Source organism: Cyanistes caeruleus, chromosome 4 (assembly GCF_971803275.1).
Source record: "Cyanistes caeruleus chromosome 4, bCyaCae1.hap1.1, whole genome shotgun sequence".
In the NCBI taxonomy this organism is placed as follows: Eukaryota; Metazoa; Chordata; class Aves; order Passeriformes; family Paridae; genus Cyanistes; species Cyanistes caeruleus.
Genome location: NC_141704.1, coordinates 47164951 through 47189478, shown reverse-complemented (window position 1 = coordinate 47189478; position 24528 = coordinate 47164951). Strand labels below are relative to the sequence as shown.

General features: G+C 45.2%; 1 protein-coding gene across 3 annotated transcripts; it reads left to right on the top strand.

The window, feature by feature from the left end:
* The first annotated feature begins 1060 nt into the window (after window positions 1–1060).
* On the top strand, window positions 1061–21640 carry KCNMB4 (potassium calcium-activated channel subfamily M regulatory beta subunit 4). Of its 3 annotated transcripts, none has more exons than XM_086884419.1 (4): window positions 1061–1497; window positions 10563–10690; window positions 18277–18492; window positions 20062–21640. In XM_086884419.1, the coding sequence occupies exons 1-3, from the start codon at window positions 1159–1161 to the stop codon at window positions 18443–18445; spliced, it is 636 nt and encodes a 211-aa protein (XP_086740545.1). In that variant the 5' UTR covers window positions 1061–1158; the 3' UTR covers window positions 18446–18492; window positions 20062–21640. The 3 variants fall into 3 exon arrangements, with proteins under 3 accessions (XP_086740545.1, XP_086740544.1, XP_086740543.1); XM_086884418.1 differs by lacking the exon at window positions 20062–21640 and adding an exon at window positions 19071–19187; XM_086884417.1 differs by lacking the exon at window positions 20062–21640 and having other exon boundaries at window positions 18277–19187.
* Window positions 21641–24528: the final 2888 nt, after the last annotated feature.

Genomic DNA, 24528 nt, shown 5'->3' with positions numbered 1-24528 from the left:
TGGCACAGTGTGGACTCTTAATAGCCCTCCTGCCAAACCTTGCTCAATAGTCCATTTGGAGAACCTATGGATCAGCTTCATTTATAAAAGTTTGACATTGCACTCTGCAGCAGGAAAGCAATTGAAAAAGGAAAGTGCTATTTCCCAAACTTCTGTGTTTCTATACCTTCTTGTCTGCTGTGTCATCAAGTTCATCTATCAGCTCTGAGGCTCACATTTTGTTCTACCTAATTGCCTGTGATAAAGACAACAGAATACAAATATAAGTATTGCTTATGGTACTTTGGCACAAAGAGTTTGTTGTGTTGCCACAGTGGGAAATGCTGGGTAATAACCAAATTTTATTTGCTAAATAAATATATTTTCTTGAATCAGCTGCTTTTCTTGCAAAGCTGCTTGGAAGAGACCATTTCTTAGGGTGAATCTTCAAAGGTCAATACTTCCTATTCAGACCAATTCCTGTGTGTGATCATCTTGCTCATCTCTTATCTCTGTCCCTTGCTGTGCAGATGCTGGTTTTGGGGCTGGCCAGAACACTTTACCCTGCACCCCACAAAAGTTACCATTTGGCCAATTCTCATTATGTCCCTTCTCAATAAATAAGGTAAAAATACAAGCTGCCTTCTCACATGTAGATATTTAATTCCTTTAATTTCAGATCAGTTTCCTCCTGTGTAGATAGAGATGTTGCAGACTTTGATGCCCAGGGGTACTGAACAGGACTTTAAGCAAGATCTCCAGGATTTAACCAAGCCAGGGGTGAGATGCTGCCTTGGAGGTGTGCCACAATGCACCCAAAGGACCCTACCCACCCACCCTCTTCCAGATACTGTACATTGCATGATGGTACCCGGTATTAATCCGGACTAGCCCTCCACACAGCAAATCTCCAGAGTCAGATAATCCCCTTGCAAGCTGTCCCTTTCCACCCCCGGAGGGCCCTGAATTAGGTCAGACGGGATTAAATTTGCATTTTATTTATTTATATTTTTCTTTTTTCTTTTTTCTTTTTTCTTTTTTTTTTTTTTTTTTTTTTTGCGTGCTAGTTACACGCACAGTCAGCCTCGGAGGAGGCGGGGAGGGAGGCGGGGAGCGGCGGGAGCTTTAGCCGATGGCAGTGGCTGATGCCCGGCGGCGGATGCCAGCGGCAGCCGGGCGATGGCGAGGAGCCGGGCGGCTTACGAGTACACGGAGGCGGAGGACAAGAGCATGCGGCTGGGTTTCCTCCTCATCGCCGCCGGCTTGCTTTCCCTCTTGGGTTTGGGCTGTTGCTGGCTTCGCCCGGCGCTGCAGGAGCGGGGCGGCGGCGGCTCCGCCAACTGCACGGTGCTGGCGGTGCGGCAGCTGGGGGAGCGCTTCGCCTGCACCTTCTCCTGCGGGGCCGCCTGCCGCGGCACCGCCCGCTACCCCTGCCTGCAGGTCCTGGTCCGCACCTCCCGCTCCTCCGCACCCGCCCTGCTCCACGAGGACGAGCGGCAGCTGCGCACCAACCCCAAGGTGAGACCCGCGGACGCCCTCCTCTCCCAAAATGCGGGGCGGTGGTCCCGCGGTGATGCCCATTCACTGCTCCTGGCGCCCGCCCTTCTGTTCGGTGCGGGGCTTTCTCCTTTGGGAGGCGGGGGGGTGCTAAGAGAAGAGCGGGAGCATCCGTCCGAAATGCCGCTCTGCTTGTTGCTCAGCAAAAAGTAGTGCATCTAGTATGTCTCTGTAGTGTATATCTATAAATATACTATACACTGTACAGCTTTATTTATATATTGTGTTTATATATATATACACACATATATCTAAGTATAGGTAGAGATACATATATATATATATATATATATATATAGCATCTCAGGGGAAGTCTAGGCTCGGTACTAGGAAAAGGTTTTTCACTCAGCGGGTGGTTGGCCACTGGAACGGGCTCCCCAGGGAAGTGATCACAGCACCAAAGCAGACAGAGTTCAAGAAGCGTTTGCTCTCAAACACATGGTGTGACTCTTGGGGCTGTCCTGTGCCGGGCCAGGAGCTGGTCTTGATGATCACAGTGGGTGCCTTCCAAATGGGGATAATTTACGAATCTATATAGCATAGTATAACATACTGTGTATAAGGTATAGTGTACTATATAGTGTATTACACTGTGATATATACTATACTTAGTGTGATACACACGCACACACACACGCTCCCAGCCCCTTTCCCAGCCCGTCCCGCCCGCCTCCGGAGCGCAGCTGGCGGGCGGCAGCGCAGCGGGAGCGGCCGAGGCTCCGCTGCTGTTCCCCGGGCCGGCCCGCCGGAGCCCCGGGACAGCCGTGGGGAGACAAGGAGAAACTCCTGCTGCCGGCGGGGAGGTCTGTGTGCTCGGGCAGTGCTGCGTTGCTCGTCCCGGAGGGTGGGGGACTTGCCAGTGCCGCTCCCCGAAGCGCACGGAGAAATGTTAATGGAGCCGCTGCTGGCGGGGCGCTGGGGAAGGGGCTGCACCAGAACAGAAGTTTCCTCCGTGCTGGTTTGATTCTTAAACTCCTCCATCACCTACACGAAAAAGGACCAAATGAAGAATTTGTGAAAGTTGCATCTTCCAGCAAGCTGGGGAAGTCTGAAGGCGATGTGTGACTCGTGCTTTCCTTTTCTTTAAAGGCAGCTATTCTGCCTTCTCCTTTGATTTTTTATGCTGTGTAAAGATGGTCTTGACAACACAGACCTGAGTGGAGGAGATCTTATTAAGCAGTTTGAAGAATTAAAAAAATGCGTTGGAATCCTCCTACTCCTGAAAGAATTTGAAACTGGGAGTGTGCTGGAGAAGGAAATTTCAGCTCTTTGACCGAGATACGGATGTACCACAGTGCCAAGGGCTAAGGGCTCTGTTTGCAGGGCTGGCAAGCGTGCTTGGGTGTCCAGATGGGATGTGCAGCCTCACATCTCCCCAGTCATACGTGTGCTGGTGTGCTCCATCCCTTGGAAGGCAGGTTAAGTTTCACACTCAGGGCTTGAGGGTTGCTTTTATCCCCTTGGCAGCTTGGAAAGGTGGTTGGGGTAAAAATCAGCAGAGTAAGTAGCAGGATGGTAAGTCTGACAGCATTTGGATTAAATTGCTGGCACCGCTCAGAGGTGATGAGTGATTGAAGCTGCAGTTCTGGATGGAGCCCGATCACAAAGCAGATGAAATGTTGGACTGTGAGGGAGCTTTGCAAATCTTTTCCTGGGAGCGCTGCTGCCAGGCTCCCTGTGGAGAGGGCTGTGGTGCCAGAGGTGTGCCGGGAGCGCCCTGGCTGTCCGAGCTGCAGGACTTCTCTAAACATCTCTCCATTTGCAGGTGGGCAGGGGGGAGCTCTAAAATGCAGGAGAAAAGTCACCCCTTTGCTATGGGGTGAAGAGGAGGTGGCTGTGCAGAGGGTGCAGCGTGGCTCTCCCCAGCACAGCCTATGGCTCTTGTGGCCATCTCCAGCAAGGGGGGGAGCTGGGAGAAGGGAGGGGAGTGCTGACTGCCAGCAGAATCCCAGGGCTCTGCAACTCTGGCAACATCTGCAGGTTCAGCAGCAGCTTTCAAATTGGACGGTGACAGCAATACCTTTCTGAGTAGTTCAAGTGTTTTGTTTTGGGTTTGCTTCTTAACCCTATTTTCTTCTGCATTTCTGGAAGTGTGGTGGGAAGAGAAGGATTGCACCTGCCCAAGGGCTAAATTGCAATTGCAGGGAGACACTCAGAGCTTCAGAAGTAATGTCTGTAAATGTCACTCAGAAAGCTATTTTTATTTAACAATTAATTTTATGTAAACTCTTAATAACAAAACTCTTAATAACATCAGGGCTGTTGGCAGTGTGTGGTACTTTGCTGCTTTTACAAATATAATCTGTATCCTTTACCTTCCACCTTGCATCTTTAGGTGTGGGCTGTTTACCCTGGGATATTGATTGCTGAGAATTAAATCTGATTTACTAGATGTGATCAAGCAGAAAGGATGCATTTTTTTGATGTAACAGCATTCTTTGGTAGTAATTGAATTTATCTCAGTGGAAAACTCTGTAGAAAAAAAATGTGCTGTAATTATTTTCCCTACTTTAAGAAGCTTATGTAAAACAAATACAAAATAAGAAGAAAAGTTGGTTAGGTCTCATCAGGAAAACATACCTTTGTAAGAGACTGAACTCTGTATCTGTTGCTTTGGTTCTCCCATTTTTTCCCTAGTTCAGCATCTGCAGATCCAAACAGTTATATTCTCCTTTAATGTTTGATTTAAAATCTCACTGTTTTTAAAAGCTTTCAGGATTTTATGCTGAAATACATTAGTTAGAGCCACAGAGTAGGAATCTGCTGGATTTAATGCTCTGGATCCTGTATGTATTTATGAAAAAACACTTAGAGAGCTGTTTAACCCTTCCTGTTCCCATCACATTTTTGCACTATGCTTCCTTGTGTTCATGCACTTAGATGTACACATAACATGTTAATTTGTTCCAACTAGCTAAAAGGGAAAAAAAAGACCAATTTTGTTTTGAACAGTTTTAAAATGTTACTTTCTCCTTGCATTTCTTTGTAGGGTAGCAGTTTTTCCCTGTAAATCAATAGTGTGGAACAGGCATAGCTCTGGCTCCTTACAACACACAATACTAAATCAGTTAGCAGCTTCACTCCCCCCAAAAATCCCCAGCATATTTGATTAAAAATCTACTTTCTGTAGTGGAGTGGGCTGACATATAAACATATCACAGATATGAATGTCTGTTCTAGTGAGGAAAAACATTTTTCTAGATGCAGGAAAAAGAATTTTTTTTTCTCCTCTTGCTTTCTAAGATAATCACATCATTGTACAGCCCAGGATTCATTTTAGCTCTTAAAAGATTATATAGCTGGGTCAGAGTTAATCCAGGAATGTATATATAAAGCACCGGACACGATTACATTTGTGTTCAGTCTGAGTGATCTGTGGATTTTATTTTTTTTTTTTAATTTTTATTTTTTGATTGCTGTCTCAGAGGAAGAAATTTATTGGAATGACAGTAGCCTTTCTTCAGCTGCCTTGATGGCAATAATAATCTCTGAGATAAGGCTTAAGAGGGATTAATTCCAAAGTCAATTTGTCGCTATCACTCTCCGGCCATCGGGTACGCCGGTGGTGCATACAGCCAGCGCAGGCACCAGGCACAGCTCTGCCTGGGGAAAACCACAGGGGAGTCTGTCAGCTGCTAAAAAGGTCTGATTTCTGGTGTTTTAGGCATTTCCCTTCCGACATCTGCAGTTAAGTGTAGGGTTGGAAGAAGTTGCCCCCTGTTTTGCCAAAGAAACTCTTAGGGGAGTGGCTGGTTAGACAGATGTTAGCAGCTGTGCAGCAGGACCTGGTTCTCCACATCTTTGTCCCCAGGCAAGGGAGCAAACCAGCTGCTGCCCCTTGTCTGCATTCCACACCTGGCCCCTGCTCCTGTCACACTGCTCTGTGTAATGGCTCCACCTGACAAGCTGATGTGCAGTCATCTCTTCTGTGCTCCTGTAAATAGAATTTGGTTTAGTTTTTGGACTCCCTTAAATATGAACCATGAGGAGGCTTCATAACAAAATATAACTTCACAATAATTTTGTGAGAGTCTGGTGCCTCTGGTGAAGCATTCAGATCTGTGTTTGGGCTGGTACCTGCGACAGGCAAACTACGCAGACGCTGCCTAGCAATTCCTCTGGAAGCGGGCCCAGGGGCCATGGATAAACCCTATCACCCACTCATCTCACCTGGGGCACCACTCCCTGCCTCGAGCCTCTGTGAGGGGTCAGGGTTTGATCACTCCTGGTGGGTTGTGCTGATGATGATCATCTGCACTGCCAGATGCAGGTAGAAACCAGACACAGAACTCAGCTCCAATTCCCTCAGGACACTCAGCTGGGAGGGGGAAATCTTTTGTAGTAAAGATGAACTAGTCCACCTGCTCATGTCCTGCTCCAGTGGGATGGCTGTGGCAGCACTTCCTCCCTCCCACACCTTGAAGGTAACCCAGTAGTGAATGCAGACACACACAAAGTTAGGAGACTCATATATTGCTTGGTGTGGTGGGTTGTTCCTGGCTGGACTTCAGGTCCCCACCAAGCTGCTGTATCACTCCTCAGGGAGAAAAAATATAATGAAAGGCTTGGGTTGAGACAAGGACAGGGAGAGATCACTCACCCTTTATGGGAAAAATTCACCCATCATGGGAAAAATGGACTTGACTCAGGGAAATTTATATGCTTTACTGCCAATTAAATCAGAGAAGGGTACTGCATAAATAAAATCAAATCTAAAAATGCCTTTCCCCTACCCATCTGTTCTTCCTGAGCTTAACTTCGCTCCTGGTTTTCTTTACCTCCTCCTTCCCACCAGCACAGAGGGACAGGGAATGTGGGCTGTGGTCAGTCCATCACACATCTGCACACCTTCCTCTTCACACTCTTTCCTTGCTCCAGTGTGGGGTCTTTCCCACTGGAGACAGTTCTCCATTACCTTCTCCAGTGTGGGTCCTTCCCACAAGCTGCAGTTCTTTATGAAGTGCTCCAGCATTGGTCCCCCACAGGATCACAGGTCCTTCCAGGACCCTGCTCCCATGTGGGCTTCCCTCAGAGCCACAACCTCCTCTGGGCATCCCTTTGCTGTGGTGTGGGGTCCACCAGGGCTGCAGGTGGATCTCTACTCCAGCACATGTTGTGGGGCTTTTCCACACCAAACAAATGGTACATGCTCTGTCCCACAGCTCACCAGGAGCCAGGAGGATGGTCCTCCACGTGTCACTTGGAAACTGAGTTTGAAGTCGTGCTCCTGAATTACCTTGGTTTGTCTTCTGTTAGGCTGAATCCTTTGAGCCAGGATGTCTCTTCACCTTTGAAACTTTCTCGTAGTCTACGAAGTCTGTCTATTTTTATTAAAAATGTGACTGACTTTGGCAAGAATTGATCTTTGAAAAGAACAAAATGCAACCTGAAACTTAAACCATGGTCAAGAGCTCATGAATCTGTTATTTCTCTGTGATATGGAAGAATATCTGCCCACATGAAGTGTTCAGAAAGACCAGGAATCTTCCCAGGTATCTGCAGGGAGACTGAAGTGGGAGCATCCAGCAGCAAACACAGATATAAATCCTACAAAACCTTGGTGTAAAGATGTATTAGCTGTTCACTGACATTTTTACTGCTGTCCTAGCTTGCTTTCAGTTGGCATTTGTTTATGTTTTGATGCCAGTATTTCATGCCATGTCTTGTAAAGGAGTACTACGGAATTAATGTTTCTGAAACTGCCTGTTGCCAAAGTGGAAGTTATTTCACATTCATCCATCAACTCACAGCAGCAAAATTTGTGTGGATATGATTCCCTTTTATCTGCCTGATGAATCTGCTTTGGAAGGTGATAGAGCTGGTCAAGCAAAGTGCCCTAGGAGTGTGCTTGGGAGGCTGAGTAAAGAGAGATCCCCCCCTACGTGCATTGGAAAGGGACAGAAAGCACCTCGGGTTGGTGGGGACTGTGCTGGCATCCTGGGGAGGCAGACAAGCTCCAGTGTTCGTGCAGCAGCTGATACATTCACACTGGGATTGCACCTTGGGTGTTTTCTGTGGCTCAAGTTCTTTGTCACGTTTTGTTGCTGTTTCAGGGTGGCCCCTGGGATTCATATTTGGACAGGGACCACTCCTCTCTTCAAGATTGTTAATCCTCGACGGGCTGAAGCAGTGAGGCCACATCAATTTATGGCAAGACCCTGGGTGTCTCCTTTGTGTTTTCCACATGAAGATAAAGAGGAAGAGGTAGAAATGTGTCCAGCATACTTTCTGTCCACTGGGATTACTTGTGCAGAGAACGGTGTGAAGTTTGAGCTATGGAAAGCATTCACTGTTGTGCCCAACTTCCAGTGTCCCTCCTGTAGGCACTGGCAGTACTCCCATATGCTGTCCTGCTTTGGCAGGAGAAAATACAGAAGTGTTGGCTGGAGAAACTGTCTGTGGGGCCCTTTACATCTTCCAAACCGAGAAAAATCCCTGCCCTGAAAAACTCAATATCTTCATACTGAGCTAGCAGCACAGGGTCTGATGGGAAAAAATGTGAAGCACTCTGTGATGAAATGTCCTGGGAGACTGTTAAAGCTTGATATTTGTCTTTCAGATGGACATCTCTTGGGAAAAGAGACCTCTCTGGTTGTTTCTAAGCCTGAAACTCAGGATGGGGCTAATGAGCAGTTCACCAGGGTATGAACTTTGTGAAGGATTCAAGTAATGTTTTGTGGGGGTGGAAGGTCTCTGAAGGGTCCAGAGAAAGTTTAACCAGGACTGGTGGGGCGATTGCACTTTCATAGCAGAGGACAGCAGTAGGCTTAGCCAGGAGGAAGAAACATTTCAGAGGATAGAGAAAATATGTGTACTGGAGCCAGTAACACAGGAATGGGAGTTCTCAGCTAGCTGAGTGAGTTTTGGCAACATAATATCTATTGGTACTCAGCTGTTTTGTCTAGCTCTGCATTTTGTGTGCTGGCTAAATAGTGGCTGGTTTGGGAGCTCTTTCTAGAGCCCCTAAGAGCAAGCTGGGGGCTTGGGAAGAGCAGGGGGTGATTACAGTCAGATGTAGGCAGTGAGTGCACAGCTTGTGGGATATGGTGCCATTTCCAAAGCAGGAAATGCTCCGTAAAGGAAAGCATCAGAGTGGAGGAAGTGCTGGACCCCAGGCCAAGCAGGGAGGAGGGGACGGTGCTGGTGCTGTCAGGGGGTCACAGCAGAGCCAGCCGTGCTCTCAGGTGTCTTTGTGCCAAATTTTCTGACTCTGCCCAGCTGCTGCACAGATGTGTTTATGCACTGGGAGTGTGGAGAGAAAAAAGGGGGTGTTTGATGCTTCCAAAGCAGAGAACCAAACCAGAAATTTTGCTGACCAAGGAGTATTATCTAAGACAATAACAGTATGTGATAAATCCTGCATTCTGGTTTATGAAGTAGAGTGGTGTTGCTGCTCATTTCTGTCCTTCGCCATCAGCACTGGGACAATCCTTGTTTAGGCTCCTGTGAACATGGAGCTCTGTGCCATGTCAACACCAGACAGGAGTCCATGTGAAAATGGGGATCCTTGCATCTGGAAAAGGTAGGTTTCACTTTGGAAGCAGCAAGGAAGACCTTGCAGATTCTTTCATTCTGAAGTATGCAAGACTTGCAAGTGCTGACATGCTGATTTTACATGATCAGGGAATAAAATCCTGAGATTTCTCCCTTGCTCTTGGAATGGCAAACCTTTAAGCTGTTGTATGGTGAACATGGACCTGTAGGTCTGTACATCTTTGGTATAGTGTGCAGCTGTGGGCAAGGTAGGCCCCTGTGAAACCTCTGCAGAAGGAGAGGAAGCACTCACTAGGCACAGTCAGTCATGGTGATCTTTATTGTCATGTTAGAGAGGGTATCACTCTCCTTGCTGATACTGCCTTCAGGATACTGGGGAGAAATTAATGTTGGGATCATATGTGGGCCCCCAATTTAGGGGCTTCCCACACCCTTCATCTCCTGCTTCCTCATCCTTCCTAAGTAGGAGGCATTTTAGCTACCTTCCCAGTCACTTTTTATTGTTTGCACCTCCCAGTTTTAAAGGAATTAAAATTCAGCATGTGCACCTGGAGCCTTGGCGTCCCCACGTCCTGCAGGGTGAAAAGCCTCTGTGCTATGGGAGGATCAGCTGTGTTCCTCAGTGTGGTTCAACATCTCCTGCCATGATCTCCTGTGTGTATGCCTGGTAAAAACAAGAGGGATTATGCTTGGACACTGAACTCTGATAGTGTTGATACTTGATTCAGTGCACAGTTTGTTTTCTGTTGTTTAACTGCCTGTGGCTAGGAATTAAGGGTGGTGTGTCAAAGACTCGGGAACAAGGTGGGTGTGGGGGTGTGGATGTGTCCCAAAGGGAAGCCTCTGAAGGCCCAGTCCCAAGGGCACCAAGCTGGGGGACGGATTTCCCTTGATCTCTGGGCTTCGAAGCAGATGTCTGAGGATGAGATCTGCAGATAGCTCAGCTGCATGCTCAACTCTCCTTGACTTCTCTACAGCAATGCTGAACCTTTCTACTGAAGCAGGGCTGTGAACTGTTTTTCCTTGTGATGTAACAGTGGAAGGATACCTTCTTTGTTCAGTGGACATCAGCCAGATATCCCATCATCTGGGAAAGCGCGCTGCACTCTTTGGGTTATTTATTAGCATGGTACTTAACAAACCTTGTGATTATGTGCCTCACTGGAAATAGGAAGTTAATCAAATCTAATCCCTGCAGCTGGCTAGGAATACATCAAAATGAAATGATCATTTTCATATTCATTATGCCAAACCCCAAGATGTTATGAGGTGGTTTGGTTTAAGAGTGGAACAAACCTGGCAAAGCCTTTATTTTCTTTCTGAATACTATTATATTCCTTTCCAGTACCTGTACAGAATAATTAGCAGTTGAAGTGACTATCAGCTAATATTTCTTTTCTGTTTCTTTGGAGCTTTTGCTTATTATTCTCTGTCCATTTCAGTCACGCTGGTATCATGAGGAAAGCGCAGAGAAGTGATGTCCTGCGTTCCTGAGCACAGCAGTAACTCTGTTCTGCAATGTGTCTTGGCAGTGTTCATACATCCCTCCCTGTGCAAGAGACGATCAGGAGAACTCTGAGAACGTCACGTACAAGCAGAAATACTGGAAAGAGAAAGTGGGTTCTCAACCATTTACATGCTATTTTAACCAGCACTTGAGGTGAGTAATCTCCATTTGGCTAGGCAGGAGTGCTTATGCATCTGCTTAACAGCTGTCCATTGGTTCTGCTTGAAAATATAGATAAATGCATGCATATGTATATACACACACAGAGACCCCCTCCAAGGCAATGTGGTTTAATCACACAGAGCTCACTGGTGCAAAAATTTGCAAGACAGCTCTGTTGATGAAAAGCTATATGGAAAGGAAAGGAATATTTTTACCACTTAAAGTAAAAACACAAAACTCGGAGAAAAGTTTTCTTTAAAACATGCCATTTTTATAGCAAAAAGCATCTTGGCTTTTAACACTCAGATGGCAGATTTCTGGTGTGGATATTAGCATTCCTTTCCTTCACAGAAAAGAAACCCTACTGTGTTCAATGGGAAAAGGGGAGATCAGTAAACACTACAAACTAACTCAGTAATTGTGTTCATAGAGCATTAATGGGTCAGATATGTGTAGTAAACAGCAACAGAACTTCCAGTTTTCATGCATGCTTGCAGAGTAGAAAGCTGTAACCTAAAGCATCTCCCCATCTGTTTCAGTTCTTACTTTTATTGCCAGTGTTGATGTGACTTCCATGTGTGTCAGGGTGACGTGTGGTTTCCTTCCTTCACTAAACAGAAAGGGGAGGGAGTCCTTTTTCCTGTCTCTTTCTGATGGTGATAAGCCAGGAAAAAAAAGGTAATGTGGCTGCAGGAGGTTAGTCCTATCCCACAAACACTTGGAAGTTAAATAAATGAGGGAATAGCTCATGACTTGCAGGTGCAATTCAGGGCTCAGTGTGGGAGTGTTGGCACCAGATATTTCAGTTCAGAAAGACAAACAGGAGGAAAATGGATGGCAGGTGGAGAAATGCCTGACTCTCTTGTGGGTGTCCTGCTGAGTACCCTGGGGGCTTCAGGTTTGTCTTAGGCTGGCTATAATAGTTGTCTCCTTGGAGAGACTGTAGACCCAGTCAGCATGCCCAGGATGCCCAGTTCGTTGTCCCTGGTTAACTCTTTGCAGAGGGACACCACCAAGAATTTGTAGCTATTTTTTTTTCCTTTAGAGGGGAAAGAGGCATTGCTTACAGCATGCAGAGATTAAAATTTAGGGTACTCTGTGTGATGACATCAGACCCGTCAGGGACCTTTTTGGGAGTCCTTTGGTCCACAAGATGCTAATGTTTGCAGATGGTAACCAGGAGTTGAGTCATGATTTTGGTTTTTCTGGGCAGGCAGGTACTTCTGAGAATTGGGACTTGCAGCACCCGCTGCCCAAGTGAGCAGGAGATTCAGAAACATGGAATTGTCTGCAGGAGAAGTCATGGCTAGGATATATCTAAACTGGTGTAGAAAGTGAAAATTAACTTTTTTAGTCAGTGGAGAGATACAGGAGCCTTATATGTGACCCCAAAGTAAATACCTGACACAGGTCAGATGCCCAGAGATGTTTATTTCTCTCCTGCAAAGGAGTGCAGGGTGGTAGGTGTCCAGAGCTGTGTGAGCTGATTCTCACATTACATTTTGGTGAAGCAAAGACAAAGCTTTTCTGAGGCTGCATGCTGCCTAGTGTCTGACATTTATGTAAGCTGGCACTGAGGAATTGTGCAGCACTCAGGAAGGGTGTTTTTTTCCCTAAAGATGCTGAATCCTATACTGCTAAAAGTTCTTGCCAGCGCAATGGCTGCCTTGAAACACTGCCTTTTGCTGATCATACCACAATTCATACACAGCATTAGAGAGGCTTGCTGCCAGAGATACCAGAAGACAGTCTAAGCCAAAATGTGTACACCATCTATTTTCTTCTGGAGATAGCAAAGAGCTTTGGGAGATAAGTTCTGCTGACTAGGAATGTGCTTGCTTGGGTATACTTTTAGAGCAATGATGACTAAGCAGCTTGCAAAGCAGTAAAAAGAAACCATAACAATCTGAGGGAGAAATCTGTTCCCTTCAAAACAGAAGTGTGCATATTTTCTGACAGTATTTTTTTCACTATATAGATAAGCTAACTGTTCTCTGTCAGTCTGTATAAAACATATAGTAAATAGTTCCTTAGAGAATGTGGTATTTGTAATATTAATACTCCCTCTTTTGAAACAGCAGAATAAAATTTAGGTAAGTATACAGGGAATGAATGAACATCATCTCCTCTTCATCAAATTTACTTCATGGTCAGAACTGTTGCTGCATGCAGAGTGTACTGTTGGGTAACATCTCCCTTTCAGTTTGGTGGTGTCAACAGGTTACTTTGAAAAGGTGTAAAAACGGGGTGCCATTCTTACAGTTCAAAGTTATACAAAAGGGATGAGAAGCAGACTCGGCAATTTCAACCATTCTTAATTACTGTAAATGAAACTGCCCAGCAAAATTAGCTGTCTGACATTTGTTTTAGGGAACCAAAGTGCAGCTTATCCTGGAGCTCAGTGCTTAGCTGAAGAGTGAGGTTTTGCTTTGCCACTGCAGGCACTCAGCTTTCCTGTCCCACTCTTCTCTGACAAGCTTTGGGACAAGGTGTTCAAGCTGCATGGGGAAGTTTGCTTTTCTGGATCTCTGGTGAAGGTGTCTGTCTGTTGACATGGTGATACCCCAGTGTGAAAGAAACCCAGCACAGCAAAAAACAGCCTTCAGTGTTTCTGACTCTAAAGGACAAACTCAGACAAAGTTCTCAGGCTGTTGCCAAAGGTTTGAGAAGGCTCTGAGCTCCAGGGTTTTGGTGCTCTGGATCTCCCACCAAGTGACCCAGGGGTCTGCCATCATGACCTCATGCAAACAAGGGCCACAGCTGCATGCCCTGAAGTGCCAGGCCTGTGGGAACAGGCAGGATGGGGGAGATCCTGTTGGTTTATTTTTTCATGTTCTCATTGACATCCATGGCAAGAACAAAAAGAGAGAAACTAAGATTGCCATGAGCTCAGACCTCATTGTCTCACACCATGCAGAGACAGGCAGAGCAAGCTGTGTCAAGTAATTTCTCCTTAGTGTCTGATTTATGTGGTGTTACTGCTTATTAACTCTGGGTTTGTGCCACATGCAAGAACACTCTGTGTTTCCTTTGCTGTGGCACAGCAGGTGAGCCAGCCATACTTCAGCCTCCTCTGTGCTTGCTGCAGGATGCCGTACACAAATTCATCAGGGTTTTGGAAAGCAAACCCTGTCAAGTGATTAGTGACAACCTGTATGTTTTTTGGTGCCCTGCAGGGTCCCCACTTATCTCAGAATAATTAAGTGTGTAAGCCAAGGGTGCCCAGGTAGTAGGGCTGTTCATCTGTAAAATGTTGGAACATAAATCCTGGTTTACTCTGTTACTTCTAAATTAATTCCCTCCACCTGTGGAGCAGTGCTTGGGCCTGAGGAGGAGAGGACTTTACTGTCAATAAGACACTGTGCTGCCTCTGCATGCAGCCATCCAGTTGAGGATCTCTGCATCTTGCAACACTAAGGGAAAAAATGACTGCTTGTCAGAGCAAAGGGATGTGAATATCCCTGGGGAAAATATCAGTGTATTGCAAACATCTTTAAATACAGATAGTTTGAATACAAAAATATTTGTTAGGTTTCCCTATCCTGTGCCTGAACCTCTGTCAGTTATTGTTGTGTGGCAGAAGGTTCGCAGTGTGGTTCATTAGTGATGACTGAAATGTTTATGTGCTTGTAACTTTTTGATCCCATATGACCTTTTGAAAATCCCTGCACTGCAGTTCTCCCCATGGTGTTCAGTAATTGCTCTGAAGGCTCTGATGGAGGCCTGTGTTACCTGGTGTCTGCTTGAGCTACCTGGCAGAACCTAACAGGGGTGTGCTGTATTACACAACAACTAATCCAGTTAGCCCTGCTCAAAGCTCCACAAGGGTCTAGCCCCGAGCTCAAAGTCCTGCTAAAAATAAGTCCTGGTCTCACCTTTTAGGAATGAAAACAAAATTCCTTCTTCCTGGTCTGTACAGTGAAAGGGAAAGCTGTGTTTTCAGGGTTAAGGTAAAGGCTTCTCCAGGATTTTTTTTTTTCAGTTTGTTTGTTGTTTCACCCTGGGACTGCTGCTGGGCAGTGGTGATGCAGCACAGTGGCCATCACTGTTTGCAGCAAGAACCAGGTCTGAACGCCTGAGCATGGCTTGCAATCATTGGGGGTTTCCCCCCTTTTGTCCCACTAGGTCTCTCTCTTCTCTCTGTTGCTGTTTTATGCACAGATAACCGGAGTTAGGATTTTGGGTGCATCCCCTCAAGAGGCTTTGTATTTACTAAAAACCTGAATGGCAGCATTGCTAGAAAGAAGACTGCCAATAATCAAGCTTAGGGGGAATATGCACAACCCCTCTGCCAACATCTTTGAACTGAAGTACTATATAAAGTCACAGAGCATCTATAAATTTTTTAAAGACACTACTTACAGGAGCAAGGCAACCAATTTAATTATATCTGCTGATTTTCACAGGGAAAAGAAACATGTTTCTAGGCATGATGTACCTCCTTTGGGTTCAAGGTCACTGCCTCAGCACCAGGGGACTGATGCCCTTAGGCCTTCCAGCAAAGACAGGTCTTTGCCATGAGAAGTCTTCCCCCGGGGACAGAGCACCTTTTCTTTTCCATTTCCAAGTAAAACAACATGCCTTCAGACTGTGGGAGCAGGCAGGTCTCCTTTAAAAAAGTAGCATGAAAAGTCAAAACTTCTAGCTTTGCCAAGCAAACTGAGAGTAGTTACATTACTGTGTTTCAAGTGCCAGAATCACAGATCGCTGAATTGGAAGGCACCCACAGGGATCACTGAATCCAGCTAATGACCCTGCACAGCACCATCCCCAGGAGTCACACTGTGTGCTCAAGAGCACTGTCCAATTGCTTCTTCAACTCAGTCAGGTTTGGTGCTCTGACACTTCCCTGGAGACCCTGTTCCACACTCTGGGTGAAGAACCTTTTTCTGATATCCAACCTGAACCTCCCCTGACAACCTGAGGCCATTCCCTTGGGTTCTGTCACTGTCACCACCAGAGAAGAGATCAGTGCCTGCCCCTCCTCTTCCCCTTGAGAGGAGCTACAGCGAGGTCTCTCCTCAATCTTCTCCACACTGAACAAAGTGTCCTCAGCCACTCCTCACAAGGCTTCCCCTCAAGGCCCTTCACCATCCTCATGTCTCTTCTTTGGACTCTCTCCAACACCTTAACATCTTTCTTATATTGTGGCACCCAAAACTGCCCACAGCAATCAAGGTGAAGCCACACCAGTGTGCAGGGACTCTTGCTGTACCTAAAAATAGCAGTAATACCCATCTAAAGTGAAACCTCAGCTCAAGACTTACTAAAAGGCTTTGTCTTTGATTCTTTTCCACAGCGGAAACTTTTTTAAATTACTAAGTCACAATCACATCTATAATGGGTGTTTGACATCCATCACTGCTACCTTTGGTACCTATGATTTTCAAAACATTTAAGATTCAGTCAAAAGGATGTCTTCCTTTCCCCAGTCACACTTTCTTTCCTTTAATTGAATCCAATTCTCTAGGTTTTTGCTTGTCCCTTATTTTTGAACTAACATCTGCTTTTAAAAAAATACTTAAAATTCAATGTCACTAATAAGTTCAAAGCTGTGAAGACTGAGTGTTGCCTATTTATGGCCTCCTTGCCAATTAGCACTGTTGCATTCACATGTGATGACACAGTAACTGTGAGGGAGCAGGCTCAGACCTCCTGTGAAGGGATTTCTCTGTTCAGGTGCACAGGTTAGTGAGTTTGCACCCATAAAATTAATACTGCTTTATTCAATTTATAGTCTGCACTATGTGCCTGCTTATATATCTGGAGGATTTTGGTTGTGCAGAATTCATGCATTCGACTGCTGAATACACCTGAGATTCTTTTGATATCTTTTTATGCTGCTGAATTTCAAATTTTATATAGCAGAGCTGCTCACAATCAGAGTTTTACTCTGCTCCTAACTACAGAAACAAAGATAGATGCATGGTGCCGGCCTTGGGGACTTTCAGGCTGGCACAGTGCAGAGGATTCTCCGCACAGAAATTTTGGGTGAGAGATCCCCAAATGCAAATGCAGGTGTAATTAAATCTGGCATCAGACATAGCTTTGGCAGTCTGGCTCCAGTAGCTCCTTAAGGATGGATAAAACTGTATATTTGCAAGCATCTCCATTCAATGTCTCACTGAAGGAAAACTGAGTTCTTTCCTTATCCCTGACAGAGAATTATTTCTTAGCGCTACTTTCTGGTCAGGACAAAGCTATTGTGAGAGAGACAGCACAGTCATTGAACAGGTATCTGCTCCCATGTGCCACTGTGCTAGGAGACCTTGATTCCCTGGACATTTTGGGTGAGCCTGGGTTGCCAGGATTTCAGGCTGTGAGGTTTGTTGCTCCAAGAAGTGAGAGTCAGGTGGTGCTGGCCAAGCAACATGTGATGGGAGTGATAAATATAAGTGAGGACCAACATGAGTCAAGACTATAGATATTTTTATAGTTGGAGAAAGTCTGTTTCTCTCCTTTACAGATAGTTTTCCAGCAGACTGCGTGTCTCTGGCTGTAGATGGGAAAGCAAGAGCAAAATGCAAATGCTGCAAGATTAATTTAATAACTATTAAACTGCAAGGGAGAGCAGAAAGAGCCAGAGCTGAGGAAAACCTGCCATTACATTTCCCAAACAACACCCCAGACTTGGAAGAGGCAGATGGACAGCACACCTTTCAGACACGTGGCACAGATAAATTTCCAAATGTCTCGAGATGTGCCCACCTGCAATTCTCCTGCTCCCTCTGTTTCCCTTTGGAAATGCATAAACCTGTCACAGACCCCACCAGAACTGTGTATTAGATGCTGCTGGTGGAGGCAAGGAGGTTCAGACCTTCGTGGGAGTCTTGCCAAGTTGTCCCTGTAGGAGCTGCAGAGTCTCCTGAGGCACTGCTGTCTGCAGCCCCAAATCACAGCTCATTGCCAAAACAGCCACCGCTGGGAAGGAGCTGAGTGGGGAGCCTTGGACACCCCGGGGCAGGCTGCAGTCCTTGTGGGGATAGATTTTGTGCAGGCTGCTGCCTGCAAGTGCAGCTGGGCTAGCCTGGGCCATCAGCTCCCTGCCCAGACCCAAACCACAGCCAGGGCTTGCTTCCTCAGGAGCCTTCATGTAGCCCATGGACACAGCAGTGCTCAAAGCTAAAAGCAAAGCTTTAATTACTGTTAAAATCCATTTCATGGGGCCGATAACATTTGAGGTAGAAATGCTGTATAAATGTATAAATGCTGCCTGGTACTGTGTGTTAGCCAGAGTGGTTTTGCAATCCATGGTCACTGTGACACTGTGTCTCTCATGGCTGTCTGAGATGACCACGTTCTCTGGAAGATGTAAAGCACCAACACTTCTTTTATTTTTATTTTTTTAATCTAGATGAACTTGTTGGCCTGTAAACACTGCAAGTGGAAAGCTCTCACAATCTGCCATGAGTGCTGGTGGCAAAAGTCAAATGCAAGCAGTGAACGAAATGGTCCACTTAGCCTTTGGCAAATAAAGCACCTTTACTTATACCATGTTAGATGACTCCCACTTATGATGAATTGATGATATTATATTGATTTCTATTTTCTCCATCTTCTGTTCCTCCTCTTCACAGGCCGGATGATGTGATGCTGAAGCGCACCCATGATGAGACTGTTCTCTTGCACTGCTTCCTCTGGCCTGTGGTGACTTTCCTGGTTGGAGTCCTCATTGTGGTCCTGACCATCTGTGCCAAGAGCTTGGCTGTCAGGGCAGAGGCAATAAAAAAGAAGAAGCATTTGTGAGTGGCAAGGCTGCTCATGGAAAAGAAAAACCTGCAAGACGGTCTCAGGTGGGGCAACCTGACACCCCTGCAGGGGCACCCGGCTGCATCTCCTTCCAGGGCCTGATCTGTGGTGGAGTTGCTCTTGTCTCAGGATTGTTCTTGGGAGATTTCCCCATGAAATGCCAGCTAAATGCTTCTTCTGCTATGGCACTAAATAAGTATATTCTACCAAAAACAAAGAGAAAATCTACATGCATCAAATATGCTGTACACTGCACCAAATATCCTGTGTGCTGTTAGTGCTGAAGAGCAGCTATCCAGAAGTTGAGACAGTTTATAAAACTCCCTGATGATGTTACTTTCATTTCCACAAAGTGATCTTTGCTAATGTTTAATATTAAATATTTAAAATCCTTACTTTAGATAGAACTTATTTCCAAAATAATAAAATTTTATTGTTTTGGGAGTTTTAACTTTTGGGGTTTTTGTGGTTTTTTTTTTGGTTGTTGTTTTTGTGGGTTTTTTTCTTTTCTCTTTTTTTTTTTTTTTTTAAGCTGTAAGGCAAACGTAACATTGTGCTGATTTGGGTTTTTTTCTGCTGTGTAGAACTTAATTTTAAAATTCAAACTTTTCTTTCTGTTTAGACAAAATCTTTCATCTTTGCCCATTCACTGTGATGAAATGTAGAAATCTCTCAGAAATACTACTTCTAAAAAAAATATGAAACATTATTGGAAAAGATGATTAAATACTGGATCTAACTTTATTGCCTCAGTGGTATTCAGTCCCTACAGTTTTTCTTGCCCCCTCTCAGATGTCCTCTTCACGAATGCTCCAGCTGCAAGGATTTTACAGTTGATGGTTTTACATGAATATATTTTACCAGCATCTTGCCCAAATCGTGGAGTGCCTGAGTGCTTGCTGAGGAGAGCCTGTGTGTTCTTGCTGTGGCTCACACCACCAGAGAAGGACATCAGCTCCTTGTAGGGCTGTGGGTGTTTGCTGCTGAACTGCCTGTCCCAGTCACAGCAGCTCCACGAAGGCCCCTCCGCTGGGATGCTGCAGGAAACACACGGCAGAGTGGCCCCAGAGTCCTGCTGGGTCTGCTTTCTCTGCCTGCCCAGCTCCTTGCTGTGTGTGATGGGAGTACCAGCTCTAGTCCACTTGCTCAGCACAGAGAGTTCCATATTCCTGGCAGTCTCCCAGGGCACATTTTTGTGTGCCATAGTCAGGGGCTGGGGCCAGAGCAGTTTCATGGCACTTGTCATTGTCCCCACAGGGCTGGCCCCCCCTGGGACCAGCTGTGCAGCTTGGCAGCGCTGGCGTGCAGCAAAAAAGAAAAACCATGTGGCTCGGGCAGGAAAGTGAGTGATTACTGGCAAAGCACTTTAATCTACATTAACAATTCTGCAATTCTGAACATACTGTGCACTGTGCTAATCTCTGATATTCTTAGTATTATGTGTAAATACCTTGGGGTTTTTTGTGATTTTAACACATAGCAGAAAAATTTCCTGAGGATGAGAAAAGTGCTAGATTTGAAAGCCTGAAAGCATAGCTGGCACAAAAGCATGATAACAAACCTGCTTGTATTGCCCAGTGTCCTTTTCAGATTAATTGTGTTGTGTGTTTTAGAACTGATTTCCATAAGAACTCTTGGACGTACTGGTGCCCAGTGATGAAGGTGATGCATGGCAAAGGCAGCAGAGTGACTGGAGGTCATTCACTGCTTCCCTGTGACTTTTGGAGTGTCCTCTGGTCCCAGTCCACACTGGCATAGCTGTTCCTTCAAGGCAAGTTAAGGAAATACGTTTTTAGGGGCAGAAACTTGATGCTTCTTGGCACATTACTCTGTATGAAAGACCCAGCTGGCATTGGTTGCATATGTTCAAGCACCTCCAACCCTGTAGGTGAAAAACACCTCTTGTAAGAGAAATTTCCAATTCTATGTGTTAAGCATCACCACTTTGAAGGTGCCTGCTGTCCAGCTCACACTGGTACCTTCTGTCTCAGCCTACTGAAAAGAGCAGTGCTGGATATACTGAGTGCAGAGAGGTTGTGAGCTCCCAGACTCAGAGGAAAGCCTGCAAACTTCTGAAAGAGCTGTCCTGCAAAGGACACTGTGTTTTGTTTCACTCATGTCTCACTGCTGTGGCCTGGTTTGCATATATTGCAACTCTCTTGCCTCAGCAACCCACAGAAACACTGCATTGTGTGTCTGATTTGGGGGCTTGGTTGCAATTTTTTAATTTATATTTTGCTTATTCCCACTCTGCAAATCACATAAAGCCGCTGGTGTGGGGTGGTTTGGTTATCTGAGTAAGGTGATGCCAAATTCTCTTCATTTATTTCTCTTTGGTAGCTTCTACAGTTAAGAGGAATAAGCCTGATTTTCTATATTCATCCATCCTTTGTTTTCCCAAAGGAGAAGGAAATACACAGTGACACAGATTCATCATGAAATTTTAAACCAGTAGCTTGGGGTTCACAAATCCAGATTAACAAAATCCTCTCTTGCTTTGCTCCAGAAGCTTTTGTGAGGGAATTGTACAGCTGGATCTCTGAGCAAAAGGCAAGAAGGAAATTGAGCAGATGCAGCTCACTTGATTGGCAATCATATATTTAAATCTGTTGGAAATGCCTTTTGCAAAGGCCTCTGGAAGAAGGTAATGGCTACCAAGGTAATGTTAAATTATTTTTCTGGGAGATTAGCAGGCCAAGCTAAGTATCTAAACTGATGTCCAAAGACCAGCAGTAGGTATATGCCTGGCATGGCAGTAAGTGATGCTAAGGGGAAAATTAAAAATCCTAACATTCAGTCTTCTGTCTCATCCTGTCCCTCACTGATTTAGAAATGTCTTTGTATTCCCTGTACTTGATTGTGGAAGCTGGGGATTTCCCTCTAGCAGATTATTCACTGATTTCCTCCTTGGCTTTGCAGATTTCCAGGTTCTGTGGTGTATTCTCTGAAACATATTTGCAGCCAGAGCGGCTGCTTTTCCCAAAGCCATCTGCAGAGTTGGCTTTTGCATTTTATTCAATATTTATATGTCATTGCTTTGAGGAATTTTGTTCTGGCATGCTGTCTGCTGCTCTGCTTTAGCAAGACCTGCCTTCTCTTTCATGTAGTGCAATTAAATCAATTTGTTTATACAGTATCTTTCTCTGTTAGTTCCTTATGCTCATTTTTAAAGTTGAATTCTTCTTTAAAGAAGCATTTTTTGTTGCCTTTTTCTTGCTTATGTCTTTCTGTGTTGCCAGTAAGAGACAAGATTTCAGAAAGTTGGAAAATCTATCTGTTGAATGAACAGCGTAATTCAAACTGAGCAGATGAGGGGTGTCATGGGAGAGTCCAGGGGCATTTTGGAAGATCATTGCCCACAATCTTTGCTATAAACACAGCCCTTTGACAGGGTCCAGCACAGACTGCTGGATTTGAAGGACTTTTTTCATCTCAGCTCCAGTGGGTGCTGCAGGATGCAGGTTGGCAGGTGCAGTGGGGGGGTAGAACAGGTCTCAGTTTCCAGACTTGCACTTCCAAGTGTGTTTTGAGGGATTTGTCCTAGGACAGAACAAAGACATCTGCGAGGTGTGAGAGTGCAGAGCTCTCCATGCTGCTGCTGCCCTGGCTCAGCCTGCTGTGCCCACCCCAGCCCTGGTGCTGCTGCCTGGGGTTTCCCTGTCTGCAGTTTGCTTCTGGGAGCTCTCCTCGCTGAGCCAGGTGTGTCACAGGAGCAGGTATGCCACACAGCTCAGCTCATTTCACACACAACACAAAATCATCCATCAAGTGTGTGTTACCCAGAGTCCAGCTGGGAAATGTGGAAGGGGAAACGCTGGTCAATGTTTAAATCCTTTTAATAGATAAAGTGGTAGGGCTTCAGTATTCTTGAGGAAGTGTCAATGCAATTTGCTAAGGCTTACTTGAGAAAGGAAAAGTATTTAAAATTGGCAGTGGGGCTGGGGTGACAGTGGGACGATGTGGATTGCCTGTGAACAGAAGGGAAGTGCTGTGCAAGCATCTTTGCTCAGCATTGCAAACATGGGAGCTGCCAGCCAAATCAGGGTTTCTGCAAACTTTAGCCTAAATGGCCAAAGTATAAAGAGAAAACACATGGAAGAGGAGACACCTAGAACAGTGTTTAATAAGAAAAGAGAAACACTCATGCCATGGCTTGTATTTCAATAATCAGATGAGAGGAGGCATAGATGAATTTCTAATTATGACATCTATCATATCATGCAAATGTGGTCTTTCAATCCCTGACAGAAATCCCATAGCCAGAGTTATCAAAAAATCAGCTTATTCCTGTGTGTGGTTTTCTCTGAGAATCAAAGCCTGTTTGATTTGGGATTTTTTTCCCCTCAGTGTGGAACAGCTGCTGTTGCTCCATTAATTGTCACTCAGAAACCAACTGCTTCCCTTTCTGGCATCTTAAGAGGCTGCTATGCTGATCTGTCAAGCTAACAATCTTTGCTGCAGAAAGCATGAGCAGGAAAACCTCTGAGGGAATATGTGTGCAATTAATCATACTGCCTTGTCAGGTCACAGACCCGCTGAATGAATCAGCCCCAAAGTTTGACATGTGAGAGGCTGCGCAATTCTCGTTCCGGTTTGATACGCGAGCCCGAACGCTGCCATTGCTTGCACGGTGTTTAATTCACAGCTCTTTGGTTTGAAGTCTGGTAAGCCAAAAAAATCACTCTGTGTGCAGTGCATGCATGGCTGGAGATGTTATCAAAAGAAAAAAAGAATAGCTTATTATGCTATATAGCTGTAATTTGCCTGTAAAATTATATTATAAAATATGCTGGCATAGCTGTAAAATTGCATACACACCTACAGTACACAATCCCCAAACAGCAAATACAGCAATCAATCAAAAATAACTCTCCCAGAAATTCAGTACTACTTCTGACACTGCATTAAATTAAAAGAAGAAAAAAAGCGAACTCTGTAATTTAATTTAATGAGCTAATGGAGCGTCAGACTTTACTTTTAATAATATAACTTCTTCATAATGTTTCAGCTAGAATAAGTTCTATCCTTATTTTTATTTGCACGCCAATTGCCATTCACTAAAAGCAGTTGGAAAAAAACCCCAACCAGTAAGCTCTTTCACATAATTGCTTGTTCAGCAACTGAGGGTTTCTGGACAAAATACTTCAGCACTTTGGACCCCATACAGCAGAACCAATTCCTTTCCCCTATTGCAGCAGGCTGGTTTGTCTCATGGTTCCCACAGGAGAGGGAGTGGGGCAGCCACCCAATCTCCATCCAACATCTGTGTCCATCCAGCAGCATCTCCAGGATGTAATATCTGGCATTTTCCAGGGGCCTGGATTTCAGGAGCACTGCCAGGCTGTGGGGCTGTGGGGAGGGAAGCATGACCCAGGGGCATGACCCAGGGGCAGCAGGGAGAGAGCTCCCACCTCGGGCAAGTGTGAAGCGTTGGAAGGGGCATGGGTTTGGCTAAGAATGAAATCTTCCGTGGAATCCAAAGGGCTGAGCTGTATTTTCCCCACACTATTCCTCTGAAGAATAATGTTTGAGACTATTAAAAATAACTGTGAAAATTTCAGGAAATCTGTTCTTAGGCAGGGGGAAGAGTAGTTTGGAAGGACCAAATATACAACAGCCAGCACACCTAAACAGCAGGTAGCCTCGATCCTTACTGTTTCTTTCTGAAAAATCATGAAAAATGGGTCTGATACAAAAGGGAAAAATATATGGAAATTATGGAGTTAGCTAGTGTCTCTTGCTTTTAATGGAGTAATTTTAAATCCTTAGCAAAAATATAGAGCATATGTTATGAATCTGCAAGTATCTGGACAAGTGAATCACAGGCACTAAATGATTCTGTTGTATTGAACATAAACAGTGCCCTGTGAACTTCCCTGGTTTTTTTTTTGCTAATGGGGATATATATGGGAAGCAATACATCATAAGGAGCATTTAAAATATTATCTCAAGATCTTATTGATAAAGTTAATTCAGTTCAGGCTGGCAGCAACAGAGAGGAGACTGAAAATGGGCTGCAGAATTGTCAGCACTAAGCAATAATGAAGAGTGAGCTATCAAGCACAGGTGTGGGATGAGGC